Genomic DNA, 14,142 nt, shown 5'->3' with positions numbered 1-14,142 from the left:
GATTATTTGTGCACCCCGAAGTTTATATCCATATCCTTCCCGGCTTTTGCATAATCTCCCACATTCTTGCCTACTACTCAGGCAAAAAAAGAACCATTCGGGTACATACTGTAGGCATGGTCTGGGCAATGATAGCCATCAGATTCCTTGGCTTTATTGTATGAGCCCACCACATATTTATGTCGGGATAGACATACTGTAGACACACGAGCATATTTTACATCTGCAACAATAATCATTGCCATTCCAACAGGGGTTAAAGTATTCAGCTGACTAGCCACCCTGAGAACCCCCCCCCCCCATGCTATGGGCCCTGCTGGGCTTCATCTTCCCATTTACAGTCCAAATGAGTGAAACCGCCATAGAAATGTACTTTATTGTTTCTTTATTTGGGTTTTGGAACAAATATTGCTTATAAATCAAACTCACACATACTACAATATGACAAAATATATGCATTGGTGTGACTCCACGAGAGAACATACAGAATGGTGTTGGCATGTCTAGTTAGAGAGAATGCTATAGTCCGGCAGCCAACATGTTTAAAGTGTTTTAAGTGTTTTAAGTGGGAAATTTGGTATAGTCTTTTTTTGGGCCTAAAATATTGTCTATATGTATACATTCATGAATCTACTTGCTGACCGGCTGTTAGTATTGGTCAATTGTTTTTTCATTAACATCCTATTGCAGGCAAAATTGACATTGTTGACATTTTTGCCTGCCATAGAATGCTAATGGTAGGGTCACAAGAAACCCCTATAAAACTAATTGCCCAATACTAACAGCTGGTCAGCAAGTGGATTCATGAATATATGTATATAGACAATATTTTAGGCCAATAAAAAAGACTACATACCAAATTTCCCACCAGTCCACCTCGACTGCCGGACTAGGAAGTCATGACTCTAGAGGCATTATATTAAAATGTTTTAAAAACACAAAGATTGGTTCATTTAGGTCTTGCCATGTTATGACAGTGATGGGTCCAATTAACTCCAACTGTAGCTTTCCTCTCAAACAAAGAAAAGGTACCTACTCTATTCCCTCTCTCCAGCTGTGATGGATTATTATCTTCCACGCCCCCACCACGTTAGCAACAGGCAATATATTGCCAATAAGAATCAATCTGTTTTTTAGAAATACTGAACATTTGCCATGCCTTTATGCTAAAAGTATGGGCTGTTTTTAGTCATAGAAATCACTGACTCATTTGTGAGAAGATGGGCTGTCATCCAATACCAAAATATGGAGAAGTGATAAGAGAGTTCATATTAGAATTGAGAAATACATTCTGTTAATGAGAGCTGGCAGAGAATGATGTGCTGTTGTGACTAGCAGAAATTAATTAGATCTTGCTGTTGGTGGCTAACAAATTGGTTTGTTTTTAATGAACTGTTTACTTTGGAATTATTAAGACATGTTCACTTACATGTGAGGAACACAAGAGAACAAAAAGACGGAGGAATTAGGAACAACGAGAAAGGCCCTTATCACTTAAAACTCATTCCCAGCTAAAGGCGACATTGGGCGAGTTATTGTCACAGATCACTAAATGTTCTTTTTGTGTTGAATTTGAAGCTCAGATTGAGGTGATTCAAAACGTTCAATGTTTTTGGAGGTCAACAAAACAAATCATCGCAACCCCATGGGACCGTTTCAGTGCTTGTGATGAAAACGATAGTTATCTAACGAGTGCACTGGAAATTATTCTGTGTTACCGGAAGTTCACCAATTCGGCTTCAAAGTAAGGGCCTACGGCCGTAAAGGCTGCCGTTCTGCGACAAACCACTAGATGGGGCTGTGGTGGGGGAAAGTGAATAGAAAACATAGTGAATAGATGAGAACAGTATTTCACTTCATCTTTTGTCATCATGTCAGGAATGCTAAGTTCATTATATATTTTCTTACTGTATGTTCAACCGTTTGGTGCAGAGTGGTCGTGATTTAATATCAATTGGGGTCCCAGAGATAGAAATGCCATTGAATGGGGGTCCGAGGCCTAATGCAGGTCACACTGGGGGGGGGGGGGGGGTCCTTGAAATTAAAATGGTTGAGAATCACTGCTAGAGCTGTGGAAATCTTCTCTTATGCGGGGTCTCTGGCATACGTTTTCAAATGTCGATTTGAGGGTCCTTGACATGAAACCGTGGGAACCACTGCTCTAATGCCTCTCCACCGTCTCCTCCTCCTCCTCAGGTCCGTCCCTCGTCGTCCGGCCCACAGTTTGCCACGGCGGCCAACGGCACCCCTCCCCAGCAGCCCCTGCAGCAGTCCCCGGCCGTCGCCATGGCGTCGGGCTCTCCGCTGCACAACTGCGTGGCCCGTTCCCCTCAGACGCCCGCCCAGGTTCAGACGCAAGCGGCCGGCAGCGGCGGCGGCACCAGGCCTGGGAACAACGGCTTCATGGTGAACCCCACCACGGGTACGGGAGGAGGAGGAGGGCCCAACGGAGGCCCGCCCGTCACCCCCGAACTCTCTCACGCCGAGCAGCTGAAGGCCATGGCGGCGCAGCAACGTGCTAAGCTAATGCAGCAGAAACAGCAGCAGCAGCAGCAGGCGACCAACTGGTCCCCCGCGGGGGGCGCGCCGACCAGCCCCTACGGCTCGGCCGCCTTCAACCAGGACAAACCCAACAGCCCCATGATGTATCCACCGCAAGCCTTTAACACGTCGCAGGGCCCTCTCGTGGCCGGCATGACCCCCAACAACGGGCCCCCGAAGGCCCCCATGAACAACTACCTCCCACAGAACCACGGCCACAACATGCAGGGCATGCTGGCCCAGCAGCAGCAGCCAAACAGCATGGGTCCCAACGCGCTCTCCAAGCAGCAGACGGCCGCCATGTTGTCCTACAACAACACCAAGCCGCTGAGTCACTTTAGCTCCGCCGTGATCGATCACATGGGCCAGAGGATGACTCCGCCCATGGGAGGAGGAGGGGGAGGGGCCAACCAGGTCAAGAACCCCATGATGCCCCCTTACATGCAGGGCGGAGGGGGAGGAGGGGGCGGGGGCCAGGGAGGAGGGCCGGGCCAGACGCAGGGGCCCATCCCGGGCCAGACGGCCCACCTGAGCGAGGAGCAGAAGAGGATGCTGCTGATGAAGCAGAAGGTTCTGAACCAGAACATGTCCTACGGCGCCATGCAGCCTCACGGCCAGGTAAGGAACCACACGCTGGCTCCAAACGCCATCTCCGCTTGGCTCGGAGTCTTTTCGTGTAGCCGAGTCGTTTCATTGTTTTTGCTGTAGTCAACATATGATTGTGATGTAGTCAGTGACGGATTAACCCCTCTCAAGGCCCTGGCGCTTCACCAAATCAAAAGGCCCCTACTGATTCAGCCAATTAATTAATTAATGAATTAATTAACATGCATGCGTTTAGCGCATATCCACTACTGCCTGCGCTGCCCGCTGACACAAGACACAGCAGCCAGCAGGCACTGCACTGCGCACAGCCTTTCCAACTTCAGTCTCTGCTAAACTATCTGCAATTTCCCCGAAAAATTATTGGCCTATATCTACAAGCTCCATTAGCAGGCAGCAGCAGGTTTTGTCTAAATTGTCTTTGTCGCCAACAAATGTAGCTACATTTGCAAACAGTGCTGTTGACCATGTTGTTACATGGTCCATATAACATGTGTGCACCAACAGACAATGCCAATATGCTATATTAATATTAGAACGTTTTAAAGACAGATTAATTATTGACGACAATGCAACCTGTGGGTCCAACGTCACTGAAAACTTTCATAATAGCAATTAAATTAATTTACTCACGAGTGAAATGGAGGATGTAAGAACACACTTTTGTTGTATTAGAGCAGGGTAAATATGAAGTTTTGCGCCATGGTCTTGTTTATATTCCTCTTTACATAGGCTGTATGTTATTGTCGCAACTTGGTCCGTCTGAGAGGGGGCCTTCCTGAGCAAGGGGGCTTCTGACAGCGTCGCTTACTCGCTTCCCCTCTGTCAGAGGTGGAAGCGACGCGCAGCCGTGGGGAACCCCCCAAACCGAATGCCCCCCTCCAGAAAACTGCTACAGAAACTCTCTGAAGACCAAAAACACTAGCGGGGCTTCCTATGTTGCGTTATATTTTTCGAAAGAAGCAACAGCTGTACCTATAGTCTCGTACCAGGCCCTGCAAGCTTCGGGCCCTGGCGCTTAACCGTTTCAGTTCGTAGGACGCATGAGGCCGTCATAAGGATCCCGAAATATTAGTGCCTACGATGTCTGTGGACGTCCTAGCGACGTCCCAGCGACGCGGGGCGAGATGAGAATATTCAGAATTTTTCTTTTTTTTTTTTTTTTGGCATTTCGCTTTTCGCTTTCCGTATGCTAACGCTCAGTGCAATAATTAGCTTGTCATTGACTCCCATGTTAGTGCGGCGGAAAGAATGACTCGTATCTCCTAATCCAGGGCGCTCTCCGTGGTGATGAATGGATCGATATGCTGGCGCTTCATTTCTGCTCCTCATCCGTCTCTCCCGCAAAAACGTTTTTTGGAGCGTAAAAAAAATAATTAAGATGATCGGGGATGTGAGGTCTCTTTGTAAAGTCAACTTTTTTAGGAAAGTGTTTCCGGTTCATGGCTTTCAGAGTAAAAGCGATCAGACAACTCTGGCACCCCGGAGCTTCTATTTTGATGCACTTCCGGCACTAAATGTGTTCCACCTAGTTCCATTGTTAATCTGGCTCTGGATGTAGTACTTTATTGTCAGTTCACACTGAAATTTGTCTTGCGACCCAGCAGCCATGTATGCAGAACACATATACACACATTTGACACATAGTACAAAGAACAAAACAATATTACATGCAGTACATAAAGACATGAAGACAAGAGCAATGTCCACCGCCTAGATTACCCCATGGCAAAACCATCACCGCCATCACCCACTCCACTCTCACCTCCTGCCTGACTGACATCAAAACATGGATGTAAACAAACTTCCTAAAACTCAACTGCAATAAATCTGAAATCCTCATCATTGGCCCTGACTCACTCACCCGCTCCTCCCATGACTTCTCCCTCACCATTGATGGCTCCACTGTCACCCCCTCCACCCGAGTCCGCAACCTTGGTGTCATCCTTGACCCCACCCTCTCCTTCCATGTCAACCAGATCACCAAAACTGCCTTTTTCCACCTCCGTAACATTGCCCGCCTTCGTCCCATGCTATCCCACACGGCCGCTGAAACACTCATTCATGCCTTCATCACATCCAGACTCGACTACTGCAATAGCCTCCTGTATGGCGTCACCACCAAGGTCCTCAAAAAACTACAATATGTTCAAAACTCCGCCGCCCGCCTGCTCACCAGAACTAGAGATGCAACGATACTGATTTTTCAATTCCGATCCGATCCGATATATTCATTTTGAAATTTCCCGATATCCGATATTTGCCGATCTGATATTTGCTGTAGGCTACATAGCAAAACAAATAAATACAAAAAAATGTATGGTTAAGTGTTTAACCTGTAGAAATAAGAATATGAACTGTTTAACCTGTAAACCTTAAGGGAATGGCAACCTGTTAATTAATACTATACATTTTTACCCCTAAAGTGATGCCTGCATGTAACCTGTTAATTCATTCTATGGTTTAATAATAATAATAATAATAATAGTAATTATTATTATTGCTATATACACGTGGTACCTTTTTTACCCCTAATGCGATGCCGGGAATCAGCTGTGCTATCATGTGACAAAAGCCTTGAGCCTTACCGACAGAAAAATACCTCAGGACGTTTGTTATTGCGCTGGTGTTGTGTTTATGCTACTTTAGTTTGTAAACTCTGTCTTTGTCTTAAGAATTGCACTACACTTACAACCTGAATCAGTGTTTGAGCTTCTGACAATGCCATGGTTTGATAACTGAGCCAATTATATAAAGACGGATTTAAACGCGACGACGACATGCGCTTTTTCTTCATCATCATCATCATCGTCGTCACAGCAGCATTTTTTCAATGGCAATAATAAAGTTACAAAGATTGAATCACATAGCGCTAAACAGTACGTTTGTGCAGTAAATATATAGCAGAAGAATGGATTACAAGACCAATCTCATCACAACAATGTCAGAACGCAGCTAGATGATAGGCTCCACCACACAACTGAACTGCAGTTATACTTTTATTACTGTTAAGTCTGTATGAAAGTGATTCCATTCTCTTGCATAGTGCACCTTAGTGGGGCTTTTTTCTGTCTGTTTGCAGTCTGTACATACTGGAGGTTGGATTCACTCACTGCACTCTCTGTGCAGGACGGACTGTAAACATTAAACACGTGTCCCCCCCTGTATCGGAGCGTGTATCGGTGGCATCAAATCCGATCTCCGATACATTAATTAAGCTGGATCGGAGGCCGATACCGATATAATATCGGATCGGTTGCATCTCTAACCAGAACCCGATCCAGGGACCACATCACACCCATCCTCCGCAAACTCCACTGGCTCCCAGTCAAGTCCAGAATTGAATTCAAAATACTCACCATCACCTACATAACCCTCAACAACCAGGCCCCCCTCTACCTCTCTGAACTCATCAACCGCCATGTCCCCTCCCGCTCCCTCAGGTCAAGCACTGCCAACCAACTGGAAACCCACAGATCCAACAAACGGACATGGGGAGACAGGGCCTTCGCAGTGGCTGCCCCTTCTCTTTGGAACTCACTTCCAACCCACATCAGAGCTGCCCCCACCTTCGAAATGTTCAAAATCACACTCAAAACCCACCTTTTCAAACTGGCTTTCCCTACATAACCCCCCCCCCCCCCCCCCCCCCACACACACACACACCCTTCTTGTTTGCCCCTCTTTTGATTTTTATTCCTAGTTTTTAACCTTTTAAACCTTTTAATTTGTTTTCTAATAAATATGTCTATTTCTTTCTGTAAAGCGACTTTGGGTACCTAGAAAAGCGCTATATAAATCGTATATATTATTATTATTATTATTATGGCTGCTACAACTCCTGATTAAGCCTCAAAGTGGACTGGTGGACAACGGACCTCTTTAGTCTGACCTTATTGTATGCTGGGACACCATATCTCCTTCCTGAAGGCAGCAACCTACAGTATATTCTCCATACAAACACATGGCTAGTATTAGAGGTGATATTCCTTGCCAACCTTAGGATGCTGTTATCATACGTGGATGTGTAAAGTTTCTGAAGTGGTTGTCCAACAATCTTGTTGTTGCAGCAGTTGTGAATTTAGGGCTGCAGAGTGCAGACAAACCTTTTCTTTAGGTCCTTTTTAATAATGATATAAAACGTGATTGCTGTAATCAATTTCTTTGTCAGCTCCCGTTGCTTGGCAACGCCTTGTTCAGCGCACATGGACACGTTTTGCGCATGATGCAAGCAGCCATTCACTTCCTGGTTTACGGGCCAACAAAACTGTCTATTATCTCTGAATCTACATCGCTGTCCATGTTTTTTTTATTGAGGCTCTGAAATTTCACAACTGTTCAATCGCAATTCAATGTATATAGAACCACACATTTTTATTTTTTCAAGTACCACAATACGGACATTACAATGCACAGACAAAAAACTAAATACAAAACCCCCCATAAAAACAGGGCAAAACGAGTACACCACAGTATTGACATGATTGTACATTACAGGTCACCAGAGTCTTTGTTTGTTATTCACTACCGTTCAATTAGGTACATTGAAGCGCAGTCTAGAAGGGTCCACTGTATCTAAGACTGGTTCCCATACCTTCGTGAACCCTTCCATGTTATCGCGGAGGAGATGAGTCAGTTTCTCCAGAGGAACCACAGTCATTGTACCTCCTTGTACCAATCATCCAGTGTAGGAACGTCTCTATGAATCCAAAGCTTGAGTACAGTCTTTCTCGCTATATATATATAAAAGAGTATTCCAACCAATTTGGCGTTGTCTGGTCCTCCGTCCATGGTTTTAATCAGAATGGCGATGTTCTGTCCTCATTTCATCTCGTTATGGAATATAAACGCTTCTAAAGAGAGACTTGACAGCACGAGGTAGTAATGGAAGATTATACCTCCCGGTTTTGGGGAAGGAAATGGAAGGCTTTTCAGAGTAAAATCAGCCTCATCTGCTTGGCACTCTAGCGCCTTTATTTTGACAAACTCTGGCAGCATCATAAGTGTTAACATGCTGCCGTCTCTCTACCTGGGCTTTCCTTGTGTTCTGTCGTGGTTTCTCTGTATAGCTTGTGTTCATTATTGGACCTGGGGTTTAACAACCTGTGTTTCTCATGTACGTGTTTGTCGTCTTCTTCAAAGTGAGATATTGTATTAACGCCTGTTGGGAAGTTCTTTGTGTTGTCGTAGAGCCTTTATTGGGAAGCACGCACAGATCCGACATGCCAAAGGTCCAACTTGCGGAAATCACCTGTCGCTCCCGAACATGCGTTGGTCCGACATGCGCTGCTCCTTCCTTGCGGTTAGGGTTAAGTTATTACACATACCACGATATGGCTTATATGTTTGACACATCACTGGTAAACAATCACATTTGGCATGTTGCTGACACTTTATACCTAATTTGTGTTTTAAAATGTTGGTAATAATTATTGTCATATGATACGATTCCACTGAAAGACAATAAGACGATAAGATGTCATTATCAAGCTATCCTTCCATGTGGCATACAGAGCTCTGGTGAGCTGTCCCTTTTTCAGTCTTCGTGACGTGACGGTCACAAACATGCCCAACGAACGGGTCAATGACGAAACGTCACATGTCAACATTCAGTGTTCTGTTAACCCATTTAGGCCTGACGTCGAAATAAAAAAAATGTCTTCTGAATCATCTGAAATACCAATGTTTCTATCTCAGTGGTGCTCAATATTTCATGTCAAGAACCCCAAAAATTATATGTATTTGGCCCGCCGACCCCCATCTGAAAATATGTCGTTCCAGGGACTTACCCAGAAGCAAAGATTTGAGCCACATTTTTACGATTTTTCAAAAAATAGCAGACCTACAAGCTCGTGGCGTGCCACTCGGTGGCACGCTATGAGCTTGTAGATCTGCTGTTTTTCAATGGCTAAATTTTAACATAATGTTTAAAACACCCCCCAAAATGGGTTAATATGCCCACTATGATGTAACCCGAACCGTCCATTTGGTTACGGCCGTACACTCTCAGAGTTAAATCATGGACACGGTCACAGCTCATTTTACAGTAATGGTTCAGCCCGAAGAGAGAGAGAGAGAGAGAGAGAGAGAGAGAGACAGAGAGTTTACAGAACATGGACTACTGATTCATGGAAGCCTTCCAGAGAGGTGCAGCAAAAGGTAAAATGGCGGTATATGTTGCCCCAGCAACAAGCCAGGGCTGGGAATAGACATAGGAAAATGGCCTGTCTAGAGAGTATTGATGCATCTGCAACAGCAGCAGCAGCAGCACTAGCCTCCCTCCCTCCCTATATACTCCCTCCCATCCCCAATTCTAGACATACATGCATACATGCACGCGCGCGCACACACACACACACACACACACACACCAAAGCTAAACGGCTTCTTAGCTCATATCCCCAATCTGTCACAGTTGACTGATGGCTGAGATTGGAGCGCTAAGCCAAGCTAGCTGCCGTCATTACCAAATAGCCCACCTCCGGCACTTTGTTTCCCCTACCCTGGCGACCGCAGCCAGCCCAGCTGCTGTCGCGCCATTGGCCGAGCCCACGCGTCAGTCAGTCCATCACACACACCTTCAGGATGCTGAGTGGCCGCAGTCTGCTCTATACCTTTAATAAATAACAACACACGCACGCACACGCAAAACACACTCACATGCTCGAGCTAATGCCCTCGTGGTCTCTTTCCTGTTGCTGCTCATTACTTCAAGGCCGGTGAATTACTGACACAGTGTGTGTGTGTGTGTGTGTGTACTCTATATGAGGCGTGCGCATGTCCATGCACCTCTGTCTGTCTGTCTGTCTGACCTGTCTCTATCTGTCCGTCTGTCCATCTCTCTCATTCTGCCTCCTGCATGTCCATGATATGGCAACAGTTATCACGCCCTCCTCTCTGTCTCTCATCCCTCTCTCTCCTCCTCATCTCTCATCCCTCTCTCTCCTCTCATCCCTCTCTCTCTCCTCTCCGCGCCTCTCTCTCCTCTTCTCCTCTCATCCCTCTCTCTCTCCTCTCCTCGCCTCTCTCTCCTCTCCTCCTCTCATCCCCCTCTCTCTCCTCCTCCTCTCATCCCCCTCTCTCTCTCCTCCTCTCATCCCTCTCTCTCCTCCTCCTCTCATCCCCCTCTCTCTCCTCCTCCTCTCTCATCCCTCTCTCTCTCCTCTCATCCCTCTCTCTCTCCTCTCATCCCCCTCTCTCTCCTCTCCTCCTCTCATCCGCCTCTCTCTCCTCCTCCTCTCACCCCCCTATCTCTCTCCTCCTCCTCTCTCCTCCCTCTCTCTCTCTCTCCTCCTCTCTCATCCCTCTCTCTCTCCTCCCTCTCTCTCCCTGAGCCAGAGACACTCAGCACCAATAAAGGAGCAGATTTATTAAAATGGGACCTTTGTGGCTGCTGCCTGAAGGTGTGTGTGTGTGTGTGTGTGTGTGTGTGTGTGTGTGTGTGTGTGTGTGTGTTAGTGAGGGAGGAGGGTGGGAGATTTATTTGAGGGAGCAGAGAGAGAGAGAGAATGGCTGGAAGAAGGATGGAGAAAACAGCGGGAGATTTATTCGTAAGGGAACAAGGAAGGAACATTAAAAGGAAAGTCAAGGACCTCTCTGTGTGTGTGTGTGTGTGTGTGTGTGTGTGTGTGTGCGTGTGTGTGGAGGGAGAAAACTGTGAAGGAAGAATAACTGAAATGTGAGACGGGTCCTTAATTCTTTCTCTGCAATGTACGAATATTTTGTACCTATCTGCTATGGGAGGTATCTGCTACATTCGTAAATATTTAGATTTTTATGATCTCCGGAACGATGGCTTCCGTTATCGCACTGCAACTCTTCAGGAATAGAAAGTCTGCAGTTTCTATTAGACATCGATGATGTCACTGGAAGACGGGTTTCTGCCCACACAGCCCTCCTATGAGACACAGACAGAGTAGAAAAGAAAATTGTGGTATTTTAACATGAACATTGGTGAGGACCAAGTATATGAAGATAATGCAATTATTTGAGATTATCATAATTATTTAACATCGTTTTGAGAAAGGTGTCATACATTTTGAAACATGTTCTGAAATAGTTTAAATAGCTGATCTTCCGAGAGACAGCGAAATGCCTTCACGGCGGACGACCTATGTCGCGACGTATATTTTTCCGTCGCAACGTATATTCGAGTACGTCCTGGCGTAAATATCAATTCGTCCCGGCAGAACGGACTCGTCGCGGCTATATCTACCCGTTTGCGACCTAGTAGTTTGACTATTCTTTTACGTCGCGACAGAACGGGACACGTCACGGCTATATCTACCCTTCTCGACGTAAAAGGTAATTCGTTGTGGCGTGTGTGGACTCGTCGCAACAGAACGGAACTCGTCGCGGCTATATCTACCCGTTTGCGACGTAGCCTAATAGGTTGACTTTGTTATATGCCCGGTGCGCGGTGCCCTGCGCGGTGCCCTGCGCTGCCCTACGCCCACCGCGTGCACCTTGCCGGTCCGCCCTGCGCCCTGTGGCCTGGCACGTGTGCACGTGTGCCAGGCACCTTGCCGGTCCGTGGAGCCCTTCGCCGTCCCCAGGCGACCCTGCGTTCCAGAGCTGTCACCCATGCCCACCGAAAATAGCTGATCTACCAGCTCCTATACGGGATGGCCCGACCCGCGTCTGTGGACCCCTGGGGATCACGGTAGTCCACGGGGGTCCGTCTGTGTGTGTGTGTGTGTGTGTGTGTGTGTGTGTGTGTGTGTGTGTGTGTGTGTGTGTGTGTGTGTGTGTGTGTGTGTGTGTGTGTGTGTGTGTGTGTGTTCTGCGCAGCCCCGTGCGCCTTGTGGATCAGAGCGCACGGGGGTTAATGATAATACCCCCGGGCGGTACGGGTCCCCGTGGACCCTTGGGGATCAAGGGGGGCCACGGGTGTCCACGTTTGCGGAGACGCTGCCTTCATATTAGCCTATACTTTAATAACAATAAGCAGCTGATCTACAATTGACAATTTGACATGTCATTGCGTCGTATTCTGTCTGTCTTTCACGCACGCACGCAGACATGTCACAGACCACCACATAACCATATTTGTATGGCCATATCGTATAGGCCTTATAGCTGAATAGCGCCGGCCGTCGGGGGTTCATTTGGTTCCACTTCCAACCGTCCCATTATGGTCAACACTTATGATATGCTATTGCATTCTTCCAACTAAAGATTTAAATATTAATCTGGCAGCTCCGAAAATAGCAGAAGATGTAATGCAGTAAATGACATGGCACGGACTGGCTCAGAAAATCTCCCTGCATCATTATAAACCAGGCCTATACTGAATGTAGGCAATTGAATTCCATTACGTTTGTTTCAATCAACTGAACTAGACCAATAAAATAGTAGGCTAGTATTTATGTTTTTCGTTAATAATAATACTGCTAATTATTATTGAACGGTAAGTACGCTGGTATGTACGCTATGGTACACTATAAGCTTGTATATCTGTTTATTTTAAGCATGCCGCCGCATTCTGTCAGAATCTCGTGTGTGTGTGTGTGTGTGTGTGTGTGTGTGTGTGTGTGTGTGTGTGTGTGTGTGTGTGTGTGTGTGTGTGTGTGTGTGTGTGTGTGTGTGTGTGTGTGTGTGTGTGTGTGTGTGTGTGTGTGTGTGTGTGTGTGTGTGTGTGTGAGCAACCTTTACAGAGAAACTGTGATAATGCGTGGCTTGTGCACATAGCCATGTGTGCAACTATAGGGCCTATTCTCGCATGCACCTATAGTTTGAGCGCTTGTGCTCCTATCCGTGCCCCCCCCCCCCACCCCATGTGGACCCTTTGAGGGGGCCGGGGGGGGGGGTCATATGCATTTCTATACAAGGCTATATTAGCCTATACTTTAGCCGATCATCAAAGCTCACCACGCTCATAGCGTCATTTCTGTCTGTCAGTCAGTCAGTCAGTCAGTCAGTCAGTCAGCCAGCCAGCCAGCCAGCCAGCCAGCCAGCGCAGAGCACGCAAAATATATAGTGATTGTTTTCTTACTTCTATAACAGCCTGTCTTTCTCATTTTATTGACTAACATTCACTTACATTGTCTTAGCACCGAAATAAACTATTCGTTCATTCATCAATGCATTCATTCATTCTTTCATTCAATTTACTGTTGTATTAAATGTTATGATAAACACTTTATGATTCTTATCTAAAGTATACTCGGACCCTCGTCTGGTTCTGGTGTGTGACGACCCGGTTGACATTTCCATGGTTCGGACAGCTGCCAACGATGTAACACTTTGCACGTTTCATTTTTTTACTCAGAGATCCGTTTATCTACACATGTAATATTTTCAGGCAACGGACCTACACATGTCAGCTACCATAAACCACTTCAAGTTATTTTTTTTATAAAACAGGTCGGGAGTTATTAAACCGAACGTGGACGCTGTTCCAGTGTTACAATTGCTGCGCATGTCGGATTAATTGGCATGCATGATAAATGTAACAACGCTAAAAAACATCATTAAACATATCGTTTTCAGCTTAAAGCAATTATATTTCATTGAAGCAACTCCTTAGCATTGTTTTCATACCATAGATGTGATAAGAAAATGTAGGGAAAATAAGGGAAATATTAAATAGTATCGGGTGTACCAGTTTGGGCTTTTTTTATTTATTTATTTTTGGCACCCACCCACCGCCGTATAGGAACGTGACGCGGCTGCACATATATAAGTACATTGCATATTCACGTAGGCCTACAAGTACCTGTTATCAGTACACAGCCTGTTGGATATGTTATTACAACATTAAATTCCCCGAGATGTGCTATATTTGCTGTTATTTTATACCTAAAAGTGATGTTGTCAAGGCAGTAAGATATTTGTACTTCCCAAGGATTAAGGAGATGTTTTTAATTTTTTTAAAGGTTTGTACTTTAATGTTTATTTAGCATATTTAGAGTTATTTTTGCTCTCTAAACACATTGATGCATGGATCAAAAGAAAAAATTATAATACACTCCGCAGAATCCCACAGATTTTCCTCCG

At 45.9% G+C, this 14,142-nt stretch overlaps 1 protein-coding gene across 1 annotated transcript in view; it reads left to right on the top strand.

Annotated features, from left to right (window-relative positions):
• Positions 1-14,142, top strand: part of maml3 (mastermind-like transcriptional coactivator 3) — a 154,558-nt gene that overhangs the window by 80,056 nt on the left and 60,360 nt on the right. Inside the window, exon 3 of the mRNA XM_083765314.1 lies at positions 2,197-3,159. Coding sequence (XP_083621440.1) covers positions 2,197-3,159 — 963 coding nt within the window. The remainder of the gene's footprint in view (positions 1-2,196; positions 3,160-14,142) is intronic.

This window comes from Protomyctophum parallelum (genome assembly GCF_964188405.1).
Source record: "Protomyctophum parallelum genome assembly, chromosome: 5".
NCBI lineage: Eukaryota > Metazoa > Chordata > Actinopteri > Myctophiformes > Myctophidae > Protomyctophum > Protomyctophum parallelum.
The sequence above is the reverse complement of the archived record's forward strand: the minus strand, read 5'-3'. Positions and strand labels throughout refer to the sequence as shown.